Source organism: Poeciliopsis prolifica, unplaced genomic scaffold (assembly GCF_027474105.1).
Source record: "Poeciliopsis prolifica strain line A6 unplaced genomic scaffold, Auburn_PproV2 SCAFFOLD082, whole genome shotgun sequence".
Taxonomy (NCBI): domain Eukaryota; kingdom Metazoa; phylum Chordata; class Actinopteri; order Cyprinodontiformes; family Poeciliidae; genus Poeciliopsis; species Poeciliopsis prolifica.
In genome coordinates, this window is record NW_026562457.1 from 553,297 (window position 1) to 571,512 (window position 18,216).

Genomic DNA, 18,216 nt, shown 5'->3' on the forward strand with positions numbered 1-18,216 from the left:
TAAAGGCAGAGTTAAATGTGCTACATGCAGATTTCTCAAATGTTAAAAAAAAGAATGGATCTGAAGATTATTGAATGAAAACCTCTAAAGTGCTTTTACATGTTATTCAAATGCAAAAATAATCAGAACATACATGGGAGGAACTGGAAAGTCAAGCCAGAAGAAACAATATGAGAATTTACTCAGTGCCAGAAAGCTCTGAAGGAAATGACATGATTATCTTTATCAATGAATAAAGCCAAGAAAAAACTGCGAGTGACAGATGAACTCCATGTGGAGAGGGACCATAGGATGGGGCCGAGGCCTGGACCAGAGAACAGGACCATAGGATAAAACCCAGAATTGTTCTGGTTCAATTTCAGTCATATGTCATGAAACACAAAGTGCTGCAGGCTGCATCCAGAACAAAGACTGTTCAAGTAAATGACAGAAGTGTCTATCATTTAACTAAATTACTCTGGGAAAGAAAAATAAAGTGAAAGATTTTATTTCCAGCGACTGAAAGTTTTCTGCGAGGACAGAAAAGTGAAGGTGTATAATGACTGCTGCTGCAGCTGGATTATGTGAGATTGGAGTCAACATGGAGGTTCCAGAGAAGAAAATGGATCTGGAGTTACTGCAGGATGGGAGTCGGTCCGCAGCCAGAGGAGGAGCGGTTCAGGACAAGCAGTCATGGAGGGCGCTGCCGGTCACCGATTTGTGGATTCTTTAGTCGTAAAACTGTCTGTGTTCAGAATATAGTTTCTGTTTTCTGCTTGTCTTGTAATCAGCACCAGCCCCCCTTCCTTTATGTAGCCCCCTCACTCTTGCTTTGTGTAATAAAAGACAAACATTTCTGCAGTGTCAGAACACATGGTGCACTGTTTGGAGGAGCAGCTCTCTGTGTTTTCTCATTTTGCAAACAAGACCTTGATCGAACACTAATTAACATCTGCGGTTCTTTTTATTTAGGTAAACAAAATACCTATTATACTGGCGTTATGACCCGGATATCTACATGCCCGTTCGCTGACAGACGAAGAAACAACACTCTTAAAGAGTCGACAAGACCTGGAGGACAATGTTCAGGGGATTCTTCACGCTTTATGTCTGACTTTGTCTGCCAACGACGGATTGAAGAGATTCGACCAGACAAGGCAAACTGACAGAAACATGACTTGATAAGCATTTTTAATTTGGGTTGGAGTCCCATCCTCAATTGGTTTAAGTCCCAATTTGGTCTAAAATGTTTAAAATAAAATAAAAGAAAAAGAGGAGCAGGTCGGAGTTTCTCCGTCCCTTTTTTATGAGGTCCCCATAAGGAGACAAACCTCGAGACAAACCTCGAGTGGAAGGATGTTATGAATGTGTGTGTGTGTGTGTGCGTGTGTGTATGTGTGTGTGTGTGTGTGTGTGTGTGTGTGTGTGTGTGTGTGTGTGTGTGTCTGTATTCATGTGTGTTTTGGTTCATCATCCTGCTGTAAATAACAACCCATCTGCAGTATCCTGCTTGGGGTCAACAGATTTTTAACTAAAGATGTTCTGGTGTTCCAGAGGTTTATGATGACAAACATTTTTACAAGGTTTCATTGGGTGTAAAATATTTGTGACACGAGTGAATTTCTGCAAAACATGTGATTCAGAGTTTGTGAAAACTTCATATTTCATAGATTTTTATTACTTTACTAATGCACTGATACTCTGATAATTTTCAGTAGAAATTTATAGCTGAGATTTAGAAATATTACCAATTAGTTTATAGCTGCTGCTTAATTAGAATCTTGACACTTTTTAAATTTTATATTTCAATCAATCAGATTTCAGAGAAAGAAAACATTTATTTAAGTGAGAAATGAAGTGAAATCAGGTTCTTCCAGCAGTGATGTCATCGAGGCTTGACATCCAGGTGGAAGTGACATCACCAGCAGGAAAGCCATACGGTTCAGATTATCAGGCATTAGGTTACACGGCTCTGGCACAGATGAAGGGAAGGGTCATATCACAGGGAGAATCATCAACAAAATCTCGTCCTGTAAAGAGACAAAGAGACAAGTCCTGACAAAGACTTTGACATGATTTGATTGGTTTCAGAAAGCATGCAGGGCAGATGACGAGTCTTGCCCAAGGACACAACGGACATGAATGGAGTGGGGGTTCGAACCAGGAACCCACTGATTACAGGACAAACTCCTACTCACTAAGACACCAGATACAAAGATAAAAACATGCATTTAAACAAAATGATTAAATTACAGGTGTATCTCCAGTAATAAATACCACGATCGTTGATGTTCATGCAGTGTTCATTTCCACCAGCATTGTCTGGCTGACCGGAGCCCCAGGTGGAAAAAATAAACTTGGAGCCGTCACTCCAAAACCAGGTGCCTTCCTGAACGAATGTCAAAGTTTAAAGTTTCTTTGCAAACAAATCACACAGAACCAACCTAGACTCCTGTCACTCATTACAGAAAACATGAACTGTGTTTGGATCATTGATATTTAAACCCTCAGCTGGTCAGAGGAGCCAGAAGAAAACAATTCACAACAAATGTCATCTAAAAGCTTTTACAAAAAGAGCCATGAGAAATGCATCTTGACAGAAAAAGTGATCAACCGAACGGAGATATTTGCATGTTTTTAAATTCTCACCTGTGCTGAATCATAACCGCCAATCCAAAATCTTGACTGTTTTAAAGTTGATCTGAGGACAGTCTGTCTGAGGAAGTTGTACTCGTCTATATTGTGGAATGAGGCCAGATGTGAATCCAAATTCTGGCAATGTTTCTGAAAAAGGCAACACTGGTTTAAACTTTCCTCTGTGCAGTGAGACAGTTGGTGCAGCTGAATATCAACCTTTAGAAATTATGGATCTATTTGTTTAATGGAAATTAGTTTCTGGAACCTTATTGTTGGTGAATCTTATTGTCTTTATATCAATAAATTTACATTTCCTTTGAATGTAGGAAATCTGCTGAGATCATCACATCTGTTGTACCTCTGCTTCAGCCCAGGACTTTTGAAAAGTTACAACCACAAAACAGTGATGGTCGAACCAACTCCAACCTGCAGGGCAGTCAAATGCTGTGGGATCTGAAAAATTTGAAGAGAAAAGGTAAATACATAGATCTGATAATCAGCATCATTTTAACACCAAACACAGAAATTAAGGTCTGTAATTTTGCTGAAAGGATGACCCAATATAGCAAAAGTTTCCCATCTTTTCAAAGAACTTCTCACAATATAATTGTCTTTTACATGTTAGAAACTCCAACAATAAAAGAATCACATACCTCTTAGTTCACATGCCTGTGGATGAAAAACCCAAAGTTTTAGGACAAAATTCCCAACAAAACAAAGTTTTCTCATCAACCAAGTGATGGCTCAGATTGCTCCATCTGATCTACGTCAGTCAGCCAAAGCTCCCAACAGGGACATACCAGTCATTGTCTTAAGTCCTTCTCCATACTTACATCAGCTCCATCCCAGAGTCCAAAGCTCAGACCAAGAAGCAGAGAGAAGAGAAGACCGGCAGCCATCTGTAGAAAGAATGGTTAGGAAAGTTCATAATTAGCATCACAGATCAACTCAACCAAGACATAAAACATCACCATGAGCAGTAGGACTTTAAATGTTACCTTGTTCTGATGGTTAGTTGAAGAGTCTGTTCCAGCAGCAGTTTCTGGTCACAGGATGTCTCAGAGATGGAAACACAGACTTTATATACCTTCACTTTGTTTGTCTGTGAAGTGGACATTTTGGAGTAAGTCACTGTCTGTTCTCGCTTTTGTCACTTTTTTACAACGTGTTCAAGTTGTTGCAGAATCTTCCAGGATTCGGCCAAGGACGTTTTCCTGATAGCGTGAAGAGTTACGTACCGTAAGAAGTGATTAGAACCGGACCAAACCGGCTGATGTTGCCACTTCTGCTTCTCTGTCCAGAACTGTGTTCTTGTATGGAATGTACTCTCTGATAACAGAAGTGGATTAAAAAGGATGTATCTGTGAGATGTTGCTCTGCTTTTCCTGACTCTGTTGGATTCAGTCTGTTGACTGCCTTCAAATAAAACACTTGAAAGATAAAGTTGAAACTTTATCAATTCTTGAGTAGTTTGTCTGCCTGTTTGATAAGGAGTTTCCACCACATGCTTGGTGTGAGAAGTGGGATCTGTCATGCCAGAAGGACTCCGTGGCAGAGGACAAGAGCAGTCGGCCGTCCTGAAGACTGAAAAACCAGCTTCAGTCCACCTGTGTTAAAAGAGGGCAGGTTCTGGATCCTTCTCCAGATTTGTGTCTCAAGACAGTCCAGTCACAGAGGTCTACAGATGATTCCTTTTGATTTCATGCTGGCTGCTCCGTGTTTAGCTGTGATCACCTCGACTTTTTGGAAACAATTAGAAAGCTTCTGCTGAGCCATCAACAAACAACCCGCTACCCCTTCGGTGCAGGGGTAGCGATCCGAGGCTTTGACAGATCCTGTGCAGCTCTTGGATACTAAAATTTCCTACACTCACTGAAGATAGCATTGACAAAAGTATAACAGTGCAGAACAGTATGTGAAATGTTAAGCTAGAGCTATGGATCTGCAGTAGCTTCAGTGGAAGAGGAGAGATTTTAGGTGAGAGGTGATAGATTGAAGCTCAATCATTTAAGAATAAAGTCTGTTTCCATGCTCACAACTTTCCTTAACAGGTCTCTGTATTTTTCTGCATAATTTCATGTCAGCGCACTTTGCGCCACATCCATGCTCAGAGGGTTGTGGCACAAAGGTGGAAGTGCACCAAAGCAAACTGTTGCTGCACAAATAAGACAGAAGCAGGTCAGAGTTTGCGTTTTGTTCAAGATCTCAGAGATTCCGTCATTCCTAGAGAACCTATTGTCCCAAATCCCTACACCATCCTATCACAAATCCCTACACCATCCTATCACAAATCCCTACACCATCCTATCACAAATCCCTACACCATCCTATCACAAATCCCTACACCATCCTATCACAAATCCCTACAGGCAGCATGTCTTTCACAGTCATTGATTTAGCAAATGCTTTTTTCAGTGTTTCAGTTCACCCAGACAGTCAGTTCTGGTTTGCATTTCCATTTGATGATAAACTCTACACATTCATAAGATTATGTCAAGGATACTGTGAATCACCAACCATTTTCCACCAAGCAATGAATGAGAATCTTTCACATCTGATACTCGCACCACGAACAGCTGGCTTACAGTATGTTGATGACCTTCTGCTGGCAGCTCCCACTCATGATCTGTGTGTTCCTGAAAGCATTAAATTACTCCATTTCCTGGCAGAAAATGGCCACAGTTGCTGCGGAACTAGTGGCTCTGACAAATGCATGCGTTCTCTTTGAAGACAAAAATTTGAACATTTACACAGACTCTTGCCATGCTTTTGGTGCAGTTCATGACTTTGGTGCTTTATGGAAACAACAATCTTTTCTTCGTTCTGATGGTTCCCCCATCTTAAATCACAAACTTGTTGCTGAAATGTTGGACATGGTGCTTCAGCCTAAAACTGTTGCCGTAATCAAAAATGCAGCCCACACAAATGGCTCTGACTGTGTCTCTAGAGGAAATGCAGTAGCTGACACTGAGGCAAAATGTGCAGCAACACTTCCTCTGGATACCACAATGTCGCTAGCCTCCACCCCAACCACTCTTGATCTCACAGATTTCCAATCCTTTGCAACTCAACATGAGAAAACACAGTGGTGGGAAAAGAGGTCTTCCCTCCAACATTCAGTTTGGATTGGTCCAAACCAAAATTTCTGCTTATCAAAACATTTTTTTCATCCTTCTGTGTTGTGACCCATGGAGTCGACCATGCGTCACAAGGGAGTATGTTAAGAAAAATGGATCTAAATTGGTTTACAGTCAACTTTCCTAAATTTGCTCAAATCTTTTGTGAAAACCTCTTAGTTTGCTTCTCAAACAACATTTCTAGAAGCCTCATACTGACAGGAGTGGGAGCCCACACCACAGTCACAGCATCTTTTCAACATTTAATGATTGATTTCATTGAACTAACTTCTGCCGAAGGAAAAAAGTATTGTTTGGTGATGGTTGATATGCTTTCCAAATGGCTTGAAGCGTTCTCAGTTAAGACAGCTGATGCCTTCACAGTGGAAAAGATCCTCCTACAGGAGGTGATCTGCTGCTGGGGAGTGCCAAGAACAATCTCCAGTGAAAATGACACACATTTTGCAAATCATGTTCTAACACAACTCTCTAAAATGCTTATTTTGGATTTTAAAAAAAACATTGTTTGTACCACCCACAAACTGGGGGAGTGATAAAATGAGATAATGGAACTTTAAAACTCAAATGAACAAAAATCTTAACTGGGTTCAAGCTCTCCCTATTGCTTTGATGTACATGCACATGCACCACCAACAAAAACACAATCTCTGACTGTTTGAAATCCTTTTTGCAGGACCACCCAACATGGCAATGGGACCACCAATGAAACCTGGAGATAGTTTAGCAATATGCAATGACAAAGTGATTAACTATTGTATTTCTCTAGATCAATTAAAAACCATCAGAAAGCAGATCTAAGGAGGACAACCTGTGCCAGCGAGCAAACTATTGCATAACCTCCAGCCTGCAGATTTTGTGTTTATTAAAAAGTTTCAGGAGGAAGAATTGGTGATCCCACCACTGGCAGGGACCATTCCAAGTCTTCCTGGCCACCCTCACCAGGGTGAAAGTTGCAGAGAGGTCCACCTGAATCCATGCCTGCCACTGTAAGAAGTTCACTGAGAAACAAGACCAGGCCCACCAAGGGGATTCCAACAAAGAACCCCTGGAAAAATAGGGACATCACCGGAGGCCCACTTAATAGCTCACCTAGCATCTAGCTGAGGCAGCATTAAGAACATGGTCGGGACAAGACATCACTGCACCAGAACACCCACATGGATAAAGGATGCCAAATCGATCAAAAACAACTGCTATTGCCCCACTACAAAAAAGTGTGCATACACGTGGAGGATCCCAAAACATCTTCCATCTCTGATTCACCCCCTGGTTTCCCGCTACTTCCCAGTGCAAAACAACAACAACATTCCATGGGCCCAAAATCGAAAACGATGAGGTCTGTCCCTTTCCCTGACCCTCCTGATGTTGAGGTTAAGTTTATTTTGCAATGCTCAAGGTTTTCTCATTATCCCAAGTACAGGTAAATTTAAACTTCCTTTTTTACTTTTATTGTGTTTTTGCATCATTTTAGAAGTGTAGCATTTTCAGGTTTTCATCCTGCTTAAAATCACTCTGTCAGGACAGTCCCTTGAGGAAACAGCATTAAATTTCGTGCTGAAACACTCCTGTGATGTTTATACTTTAAACCATTACTTAATGACGAATGTAAACTGATGTTTTGTTTCACAACTGTCTTGTAGCACTATTTACCTTATTTTATTATTTCTAGGTTTCATTTACTTAGTTATTTCTATGATTGTTTCTGAAAAAAGGGGAGGAATTGTAAAGGAGATTTTCCATTAAAGAGAAAAATGTTTTATTTGCATTGTTCCATTTATGTACTTGCAACATGTGTTAATGTATCACAGTCAAAATGATGTTTTTCTGTTAGAAACTGCGGCAGGCAGATCAGAGAATTCTGATCTCAGAATTCTCTGTTATTATAAGCAACCTTAAGCTTCTGCATACTAGCTTTTTTAAATTTACACCACAAAGGAGCTGCATACAAGGATGTACAGTAAGCTTTAAACACATGTATTTTCACCTCATCAGAGCACATCTGGAGTTTCCTCTCCAGAAGGTTTGCCTGGGCGTGACACTGACGATCATCATCATCAGAGAGCTGGACTGTGATGTAGTGACCCAGATGTTTAGTTTAACAAAGTTGTCAGCTTTAGTCCTACAAACTACTAAACAGTTTTCTTGGCATTATACTGCACATCAAATCTCAACTCATAATCAGAGCAGATATTCAGTAACTGCTGAAAACCAGCACTGCTGGGTGAGAGAAGAGCCAGGTCATCAGCATACAGCATGATGACAAACATTTTTACAAGGTTTCATAAGGTGTAAAAATATTTGTGACACTAGTGAATTTGTTCAAAACATGTGGTTCAGTGTTTGTGAAAACTTCATATTTTATAGATTTTTATTACTTTACTAATGCACTGATATTCTGATGATTTTCAGTACAAATTTGTAACAGAGATTTGGAAATATTACCAATTAGTTTATAGCTGATGCTTAATTAGAATCCTGACACCTTTTAAATCTTATAATTAAATCAATCAGATTTCAGAGAAAGAAAACATTTATTTAAGTGATAAATCAAGTGAAATCAGGTTCTTCCAGCAGTGATGTCATCGAGGCTTGACATCCAGGTGGAAGTGACATCACCAGCAGGAAAGCCATACGGTTCAGATTATTAGGCATCAGAAGAGAAAGGTTAGAGCTGCAGAACACATACGAAGGGAAGCTGCTTGGAACAGACATCATCGTTCACAAAGTCTCGTCCTGTAAAGAGACAAAGAGACAAATCCTGATTGGAAACCTTTGACATGATTTGATCAGTTTCATGCATGCAGGGCAGATGACGAGTCTTGCCCAAGGATACAACAGACATGAATGGAGTGGGGGTTCTGTGGAAATATTCTAAAATGATTTGTGTTGAATGTTACTTTGATGTATAAGCATCAATTTGCCTTGATAAGATTCAAGGAGACTACAAGTCTTGGTTTGTTCTGCGTTCCCTCCCCCATGGTGAGTCTGGCCTTTGGTAAAGGATTTGCATAGGGAAGTGACAACGGGACCATGCAGACTTCTCAAGGCTACAAGACAGTAACCAAATGTGGATCAAAGAGGAAATGAAACAAATGGCCACTAACTTAATAACTGTGTCCCAGTTATGACACTGAGACTGGTTAATGATCAGAGATGTTTGCTTCAAAGTGGTCATCTTTGCTGTGTAGCCCAATAAAATTATTTATGATTACTGGCCTTAAAACAAAGGGATGACCTAACTCTGAGCCAAGGGAGAGGCGGCACAGAGCGGATCAGGACAGTCATTGGCAGGATGCATAGTGGGAGACACAGACAAAGGGCTTCAGATTTCACTGGGATTGCCTTTGGGTAACACTGTACGCATGTTTGATACTTGGATCTCCAAGTTATATATTGTACTTTGAATACATTTTGGTTGATTTTAACTCACTGACGCTTCTGGAATTTCTGGCATCATCAACCATAACTGGAGATGTGAAAGTCTCCAACACTTTGAATCCACCAATTACAATACAGATGCCTTTCTATTAACCCACTGGACCCAGAGATGTTGTAAAAACATACATTTAAACAAAATTATTAAATTACAGATTGTGTAACTCCAGTAATAAATACCTTGTACATTCATGTCCATGCAGTGTTCTTTGTCACCACCATTGTTTGGCTCACGGCTGCCCAGTTGGTAAAAGTAAGCCTGGAGCCATCACTCCAAAACCAGATGCCTTCCTGAAAGAACATCTTAGTTTTCAGTTCCAATGCAAATAAATCTCACAGAACCAACCTGGACTTCTGCCACTCACTATAGAAAACATGAATGTTTGGATCATTGATATTTAAACCCTCAGCTGGTCAGAGCAGCCGGAGGAAAAACAGAAGCCGGTTCTGGTTCTGTTGGAGGTCTCCTCTTATTCCTCTCCACTTGCCACATGCTTCCTCAGCATGAGGGAGTTTAGCATAGTCAGTTATTCAATACAACAAACTGGGTTTCTTCCTCAGGTAACTGTTGACCAACTGATATCTAATCTGCAGTTAACTGCATTATAACCAGAATCAACTGGAATGTCTTTGACTGAACTGACCACTTTATTAGGAACACCTGTTCAATTCAATTCAGTTTATTAATATGACAACAATTCACAACAAATGTCGTCTCAAAGCTTTTACAAAAAGAGCCATGAGAAATACATCTTGACAGAAAACGACCAAATGGAGATATTTGTATGTTTTTAAATTCTCACCCCTGGTGAATCATAACCGCCAAGCCAGGTTCTTGTGTGTGCTTGAGTTGTTTTGAAGATAAGCTGTCTGATGAAGTTGTACTCGTCTATATTGTATGAGGCCAGATGTGAATCCAAATGCTGGCAATGTTTCTGAAAAAGGCAACACTGGTTTAAACTTTCCTCTGTGCAGTCAGTTGGTGCAGCTGAATATCAACCTTTAGAAATTATGGATCTATTTGTTTAATGGAAATCAGTTTCTGGAACCTTATTGTTGGTTAATCTTATTGTCTTTATATCAATAAATTACATTTCCTTTGAATTGAGGAAATCTGCTGAGATCATCACATCTGTTGTACCTCTGCTGCAGCCCAGGATTTTTGAAAAGTTACAACCACAAAACAGCGAGCGACGGTCGAACCAACTCCAACCTGCAGGGCAGTCAAATGCTGTGGGATCTGAAAAATTTGAAGAGAAAAGGTAAATACATAGATCTGATAATCAGCATCATTTTAACACAAACCAGGAGTTCTGCTGCATAAAACAATATGATAAAAATATATAAAAGTTATTCTAAAATGTTTTCACATGAAAAGCCTCTGAAATGACACATTTATTGGATCTGATTATTTTATTCAGAAAATAATTTGCCTTCAGTAAAAACTACTGTTGTCTATCCGCCTTGTGGGATGGGATGTTTCTATACAATAAGTACTAAATAAACTATTTATTAATTTACATTATGCAGAAATTAAGGCCTGTAATTTTGCTGAAAGGATGACCAATATAGCAAAAGTTTCCCATCTTTTCAACGAACTTCTCACAATATAATTGTCTTTTAGGTGTTAGAAACTCCAACAATAAAAGAATCACATACCTTTCAGTTGACATCCGGCCTGTGGATGAAAAACCCAAAGTTTTAGAACAAATTCCCAACAAAACAAAGTTTTCTCATCAACCAAGTGATGGCTCAGATTGCTCCACCTGATCTACGTCAGTCAGCCAAAGCTCCCAACAGGGACATACCAGTCATTGTCTTAAGTCCTTCTCCATACTTACATCAGCTCCATCCCAGAGTCCAAAGCTCAGACCAAGAAGCAGAGAGAAGAGAAGACCGGCAGCCATCTGTAGAAAGAATGGTTAGGAAAGTTCATAATTAGCATCACAGATCAACTCAACCAAGACATAAAACATCACCATGAGCAGTAGGACTTTAAATGTTACCTTCTGATGGTTAGTTGAAGAGTCTGTTCCAGCAGCAGTTTCTGGTCACAGGATGTCTCAGAGATGGAAACACAGACTTTATATACCTTCACTTTGTTTGTCTGTGAAGTGGACATTTTGGAGTAAGTCACTGTCTGTTCTCGCTTTTGTCACTTTTTTACAACGTGTTCAAGTTGTTGCAGAATCTTCCAGGATTCGGCCAAGGACGTTTTCCTGATAGCGTGAAGAGTTACGTACCGTAAGAAGTGATTAGAACCGGACCAAACCGGCTGATGTTGCCACTTCTGCTTCTCTGTCCAGAACTGTGTTCTTGTATGGAATGTACTCTCTGATGACAGAAGTGGATTAAAAAAGGACGTATCTGTGAGATGTTGCTCTGCTTTTCCTGACTCTGTTGGATTCAGTCTGTTGACTGCCTTCAAATAAAACACTTGAAAGATAAAGTTGAAACTTGATCAATTCTTGAGTAGTTTGTCTTCTGTTTGATAAGGAGTTTCCACCACATGCTTGGTGTGAGAAAGTGGGATCTGTCATGCCAGAAGGACTCCGTGGCAGAGGACAAGAGCAGTCGGCCGTCCTGAAGACTGAAAAACCAGCTTCAGTCCACCTGTGTTAAAAGAGGGCAGGTTCTGGATCCTACTTCTGGATGTTTGTGATGTGATGCTGCTGAATGTCGACTCTGTAACCCTGTTAGCTGCTGCATCAGGACCCAGTGCCCCAGCAGATTAGCCTCTAGCATTACAGGGGCTGTACTACCAGTCTGTTGAGGTGGGTACTCCCTGGAGGGAGCTCCTCTGGCTGGAACAATCTGCAGTGGTGGAACGGGACGAGCTACTGGTAAAAATGGCGGCCCACCATTTTATAAAATGGTTGTGCTCTCAACGGCATTTTCTTGCTATTCTATCATGAAATGGCTGTACATAACCTCCCTGACTACTAGATGTTCCCCTGGAGACACCTGACAGAGAAGGTCCCTGAGATCCAGTTGAAGTAAATGGATTGTTTGAACTTAGACTCAGCATCATGTAACAGTTAAAACAAGATACAAGCTAGGAGTTGAGGATTTATGAGGGGGTTCAATGACTTTTTTCAACAACTTCACCATGCTTTCTGTCTTTTTGTAAAGGTGAAGTTCCTTGCCAAAGCTCTGCTAGCTCTGAACAGAACTTTTCTAATTTTCTCCTGGATCGCTTTGTGTTTTTAAGTGTACTCTTTTGACAAAATTTAGCTCAGTCTTCATTTTGTCCTGCCTCCTCATACTTTTCAGCACATCCCTGGACTCTGGCCCATAATAACAAAGGTCCTAAAGGAACTTCATCAGTAACTTCTTTCCCTTCTTGAATAATTAGCGCCTATAAATTTTCTCTTACCTCTTTTTCTTTCTTCTTTTTCCTTTTTCACAGTTCTCGTACATCCAGTACTGTCTTCAATAACAATCTGCTTTCCCAACAGTTTCCAATTCTGTGGACCACAACCCTGGTCTGCACTGCTCTATGACATTCTCCTTCCATGTTTTATTCACAACCCGCCAACACAGACGATCCCAAGACAAACAAACAACACAACAAAAACTATAAATACATAACAGAGCTCAAATCCAAGCTGCAGCAACACACAACTCAATGGTCCTGTTAGACAGGCACATGAGTACAGATCTGCAGGGCTGTCACTTTCTGTACCAAGACACATGCATTCACACACATGCCTGACACTTCTCACGTCAACACACACAAAAAGCATAAATTCATACAATGAGGTCATTTCTCCACATAAACACTCAAATATGCAGTGAGGTCATCTTCCTCCATAAACACTGAAAACATCAAAATTAAAAGTGACGTCAGCTTCCTTATATTCTTTAGACCGGTTTTCCTTTGTTGTTTCCTTATTTAGGTGCTTTCCATTCTCTATAAAACACAGACTTAAGAAATTCCTAGTTTCTAGAGCGTCCAACTCCAAACGGGCCTTCAGGCCGACCGACTCTCCGTCGAGTGTCGGTTACGGGAGGTGTAAAACTTTTTTATTCCATTATCTTTTCTGTTAATTAACAATAAGCTACACTTTTACTCTTTGATTTTAGGAGCCCAACAACTCAGACGCCAACTCTCTTGATTTGGTTTCAATCAATTACAGAATTAAAGGTTTCTGTTATACCTCTTATTCATACGGGTCGACCCAGAGAATGGTGTCGGTGAAGTTCTGCTCAGTTGTCCATATCAATGATCTCTGTGCTTCTTACTGAGGTCTCCAAAATTGTTGGAGACTTTCACGTCTCCAGTTATGGTTCGTTGATGCAAGGGATTCCAGAAGAGTCAGTGAGATAAAATACACCAAAGTTTTAATCCTCTGGTATTAACAAAAATCATAGTCTTGTACTTATTTCATTAGTACAAGATATATCTTGGAGATCCACTTGAAGCATCAAACATGCATACAGAGTTCTCCACTGAGGCCTATTAACAACCATTTGGTTCATCTCCTGTTTACTCCACAGTTTGGTTCTTGCCTTCTAACTTGGACAGGGCTTGCAGGATGTCGTTATCACTTCCCTATGCAAATCAAGCTACCAAAGGTCAGACTCACACTGGGGAAGGGAATGCAGGACAAAGCAAGACTCCACTTGTAGTTTTCTTGTAACTCATCAAGGTAAATTATTGATTATAAATCACATTTCAGCTATCTGAGGACCACCATGAACCCCCAACTGGACTCCATAGACTGACGGAACCGACTGTCTTTGGCTCCTCACACCATGAGGCACCTCCATTCATGCTCCCACTGGATTGCTGCAGCACAAGCATCAAGCAGAGCGATCCGGCTGTGTGCGCACCAACTGCTTCAAACTCACCATAAAGGGAACTGTCCAACACTTACACAGTAAACTGGTCTCTTAACAGAGTCTCAGATTTTAACATGCCAGCAGGTGCACACTGCTTCGCTCTCTCCATAAAACCCATTAATGTGAGGAGAACTCCTGAAGACTCTCTGCCTGCTGTTTTCTGGAAAAAAAAGGCTTCTGGAACAGCAACATACAACCACACAATTCCTGAATCATCTCAAATATTTTAGAAGGGTCCTAAGATAAATATGTACGAGGGGCATTAGGCAATGCTGAAGAAATGATCGGCAGAGCACTTGAACTAGTCTATCCTTGTTGCAACTGCTCATTGTCAGTTCTTGAGCTTGCTGCCAGATTTTTAACTTCCTGAATTTCTTCTTCCACTATTGTCATAAGCTTATTCTGCTTTCTGTCATTACTACAATGCAAAACACCAAGCTAAGATTAAACTGTTAACCCCTTACCTGGCGGTGCCAAAATCACCCAAAACGGCTGAAAAGGTATACCCAAATTTAAGCAGCTTGTTCTTGAACAATTTGGACTACATGCAAAAGCTTATTCTTTTTATGAAGATGAATAGCTAAATGTTCTATTTTTGCCGTCAAAAATACTTTAATTGTAAGTAGTTTGTAGCCATTACATTTGTAACACAAAAGAAATTGAAAGATTTTGCTCCATCCAGATTTTTCCTGTTTATTTCTTGTAAATGCACCTTGAGTGTTGAATGTATGAACTGGAAAATACAATAAATCTGTAGAACAGAGTATTCTGCTCTTGGATCTAAAGACTGATCAAGCTAGCACAAAAAGAAATGTCATTTTGGACATGTTTTATTTTTGAGGATGTACAGATGTTGTCCAAGTGCCATTTGGAGTCTCCGCTTAGAGACTCCAAATGCCATTTGCATGAGTTCAAGCTGAAATCAATAACTATTACAATCAATGACTGGTGAGCCAGTAGCACTCCCACCCAAGCTGTGGTTCTGCAGTTTTCTGGGAAATAGTTTTCCGCCACTGTCATATGGAGACTCCAAATGGAGACTCCAAATGACACTTGGACAATATCTGATATACAAACTTCAGATAACTCCTCAGCTTAACAAACAGTCGTCAATGAGGCTGTAATGTCAGACTTTGGTCTGAGCGATGGGATTACCATGGTAGAAAGTTGATTCTACCAATTTTCTACCATGTTGGTTCATCATCCTGCTGTAAATAACGACCCATCTGCAGTATCCTGCTTGGGGTCAACAGATTTTTAACTAAAGATGCTCTGGTGTTCCAGAGGTTTATGATGACAAACATTTTTACAAGGTTTCATTGGGTGTAAAATTTTTGTGACACGAGTGAATTTCTGCAAAACATGTGATTCAGAGTTTGTGAAAACTTCATATTTTATAGATTTTTATTACTTTACTAATGCACTTATTTATTACAGTACAAATTTATAGCTGAGATTTAGAAATATTACCAATTAGTGGAATCTTGATATATTTTAAATCCTATAGTTAAAGCAATCAGATTTCGGAGAAAGAAAACATTTATTTCAGGGATCAAATCAAGTGAAATCAGGTTCTTCCAGCAGTGATGTCATCGAAGCTTGACATCCAGGTTCAGATTATTTGGCATCAGAAGGTTACAGCGATCTGGCACAGATGAAGCGAAGCTTCTTAGAACATTCATTATCATTAATTTGATCTCGTCCTGTAAAGAGACAAAGAGACAAATCCTGACCACAAACCTTTGACAAAGACTTTGACATGATTTGATTGGTTTCAGAAAGCATGCAGGGCAGATGACGAGTCTTGCCCAAGGACACAACGGACATGAATGGAGTGGGGGTTCGAACCAGGAACCCACCGATTACAGGACAAACTCCTACTTACTAAGACACCAGATACAAAGATAAAAACATGCATTTAAACAAAATGATTAAATTACAGGTTGTGTATTTTCAGTAATAAATACCAAATATGTTGATGTCCATGCATTTTTCGTTTCCACCAAAATTGTTTGGCTCCTCATCGCCCAGTGATGAAATACAAACTTGGAGCCATCACTCCAAAACCAGATGCCATCCTGAAAGAACATCTTAGTTTAAAGTTGCAATGGAAACAAATCACACAGAACCAACCTAGACTTCTGCCATCTCATAGAAAATGTGAACCAGAATCTCCAACAGAACCACTTTATTAGGAACACCTGTTCAATTCAATTCAGTTTATTAATATGACAACAATTCACAACAAATGTCTTCTCAAAGCTTTTACAAAAAGAGCCATGAGAAATACATCTTGACAGAAAACGACCAAATGGAGATATTTGTATGTTTTTAAATTCTCACCTGTGCTGAATCATGACCTCCAACCCAAGTTTGTCTGTGTGTTCCAGTGGCATTGAAGGCAAGCTCTCTGATGAAGTGGTACTCATGTAAGGTGTTTATTGAGGTCAGATGTGAATCCATTGTGAGGCAGAATTTCTGAAAAAGGCAACACTGGTTTAAACTTTCCTCTGTGCAGTGAGACAGTTGGTGCAGCTGAATATCAACCTTTAGAAATTATGGATCTATTTGTTTAATGGAAATCAGTTTCTGTAACCTTATTGTTGGTGAATCTTATTGTCTTTATATCAATAAATTTACACTTCCTTTGAATGTAGGAAATCTGCTGAGATCATCACATCTGTTGTACCTCTGCATCACCCCAGGTCATTTCAATGTTCACATGCAGGAAACACCGACCCTCAAGCCAACTCCAACCCTGAGTGCACTTATCGCAGTCGGCAACTGGGAAAGTAAATGCATCCATCCACTGATCAGCATAATTAAAACACAAAACAAAGTCAAGATGTTCAGCTGCAAACATTATGGTAAAAATACTAAAAACATGAGAAATGCCATCTAATGAAAATAGGAATTATGTCAGTTAATTATTTTAAAAAAGCATGATCAATGTTAAATCAGTAATCAACTAATAATTCTCCACTTCAACCAAAAGTTTTATTAGATGACAGTCATTACAAAAATATTTTCACATGAAAAGCCTCTGAAATGACACATTTATTGGATCTGATTATTTTATTGAGAAAATAATTTGCCTTCAGTAAAAACTACTGTTGTCTATCCGCCTTGTGGGATGGGATGTTTCTATACAATAAGTAATAAATAAACTATTTATTAATTTACATTATACAGAAATTAAGGCCTGTAATTTTGCTGAAAGGATGACCCAATATAGCAAAAGTTTCCCATCTTTTCAACGAACTTCTCACAATATAATTGTCTTTTAGGTGTTAGAAACTCCAACAATAAAAGAATCACGTACCTTTCAGTTGACATCCGGCCTGTGGATGGAAAACCCAAAGTTTTAGGACAAAATTCCCAACAAAACAAAGTTTTCTCATCAACCAAAGTGATGGCTCAGATTGCTCCACCTGATCTACGTCAGTCAGCCAAAGCTCCCAACAGGGACATACCAGTCATTGTCTTAAGTCCTTCTCCATACTTACATCAGCTCCATCCCAGAGTCCAAAGCTCAGACCAAGAAGCAGAGAGAAGAGAAGACCGGCAGCCATCTGTAGAAAGAATGGTTAGGAAAGTTCATAATTAGCATCACAGATCAACTCAACCAAGACATAAAACATCACCATGAGCAGTAGGACTTTAAATGTTACCTTGTTCTGATGGTTAGTTGAAGAGTCTGTTCCAGCAGCAGTTTCTGGTCACAGGATGTCTCAGAGATGGAAACACAGACTTTATATACCTTCACTTTGTTTGTCTGTGAAGTGGACATTTTGGAGTAAGTCACTGTCTGTTCTCGCTTTTGTCACTTTTTTACAACGTGTTCAAGTTGTTGCAGAATCTTCCAGGATTCGGCCAAGGACGTTTTCCTGATAGCGTGAAGAGTTACGTACCGTAAGAAGTGATTAGAACCGGACCAAACCGGCTGATGTTGCCACTTCTGCTTTTCTGTCCAGAACTGTGTTCCCCGTGGCAGAGGACAAGAGCAGTCGGCCGTCCTGAAGACTGAAAAACCAGCTTCAGTCCACCTGTGTTAAAAGAGGGCAGGTTCTGGATCCTTCTCCAGATTTTCTTGGCATGCAGCTTTAAGTCATCCATGAGAAGGATCACATAAAGTATGGCCATTGTGAGTAACCAGCCAGAACAATGAAAACCAGTGACCTTT

At 40.0% G+C, this 18,216-nt stretch overlaps 2 protein-coding genes and 2 long non-coding RNA genes across 5 annotated transcripts; all 4 read right to left on the reverse strand.

Moving 5' to 3' along the window:
* Positions 1-1,797: 1,797 nt before the first annotated feature.
* On the reverse strand, positions 1,798-3,732 carry LOC129352917 (ladderlectin-like). The gene is made up of 7 exons (XM_055022130.1): positions 3,615-3,732; positions 3,450-3,515; positions 3,270-3,285; positions 2,975-3,069; positions 2,629-2,763; positions 2,257-2,368; positions 1,798-2,009 (listed from the first exon to the last, which is right to left on the reverse strand). Exons 2-7 carry the CDS (start codon positions 3,513-3,515, stop codon positions 1,942-1,944), a joined length of 492 nt encoding a protein of 163 aa, XP_054878105.1. The 5' UTR covers positions 3,615-3,732; the 3' UTR covers positions 1,798-1,941.
* Positions 3,733-8,265: 4,533 nt separating this feature from the next.
* On the reverse strand, positions 8,266-10,100 carry LOC129352922 (uncharacterized). The gene is made up of 3 exons (XR_008604954.1): positions 9,992-10,100; positions 9,369-9,479; positions 8,266-8,486 (listed from the first exon to the last, which is right to left on the reverse strand). It is a non-coding gene; the product is annotated as an uncharacterized LOC129352922 (long non-coding RNA).
* Positions 10,101-10,337: 237 nt separating this feature from the next.
* On the reverse strand, positions 10,338-11,161 carry LOC129352920 (uncharacterized). The gene is made up of 3 exons (XR_008604953.1): positions 11,030-11,161; positions 10,848-10,866; positions 10,338-10,428 (listed from the first exon to the last, which is right to left on the reverse strand). It is a non-coding gene; the product is annotated as an uncharacterized LOC129352920 (long non-coding RNA).
* Positions 11,162-15,419: 4,258 nt separating this feature from the next.
* On the reverse strand, positions 15,420-17,967 carry LOC129352913 (galactose-specific lectin nattectin-like). Of its 2 annotated transcripts, XM_055022122.1 has the most exons (8): positions 17,945-17,967; positions 17,705-17,808; positions 17,540-17,605; positions 17,356-17,374; positions 16,723-16,817; positions 16,377-16,511; positions 16,001-16,111; positions 15,420-15,736 (listed from the first exon to the last, which is right to left on the reverse strand). In XM_055022122.1, the coding sequence occupies exons 3-8, from the start codon at positions 17,603-17,605 to the stop codon at positions 15,623-15,625; spliced, it is 540 nt and encodes a 179-aa protein (XP_054878097.1). In that variant the 5' UTR covers positions 17,705-17,808; positions 17,945-17,967; the 3' UTR covers positions 15,420-15,622. The 2 variants fall into 2 exon arrangements, with proteins under 2 accessions (XP_054878097.1, XP_054878096.1); XM_055022121.1 differs by lacking the exon at positions 17,945-17,967 and having other exon boundaries at positions 17,705-17,869.
* Between the last annotated feature and the right edge of the window lie 249 nt (positions 17,968-18,216).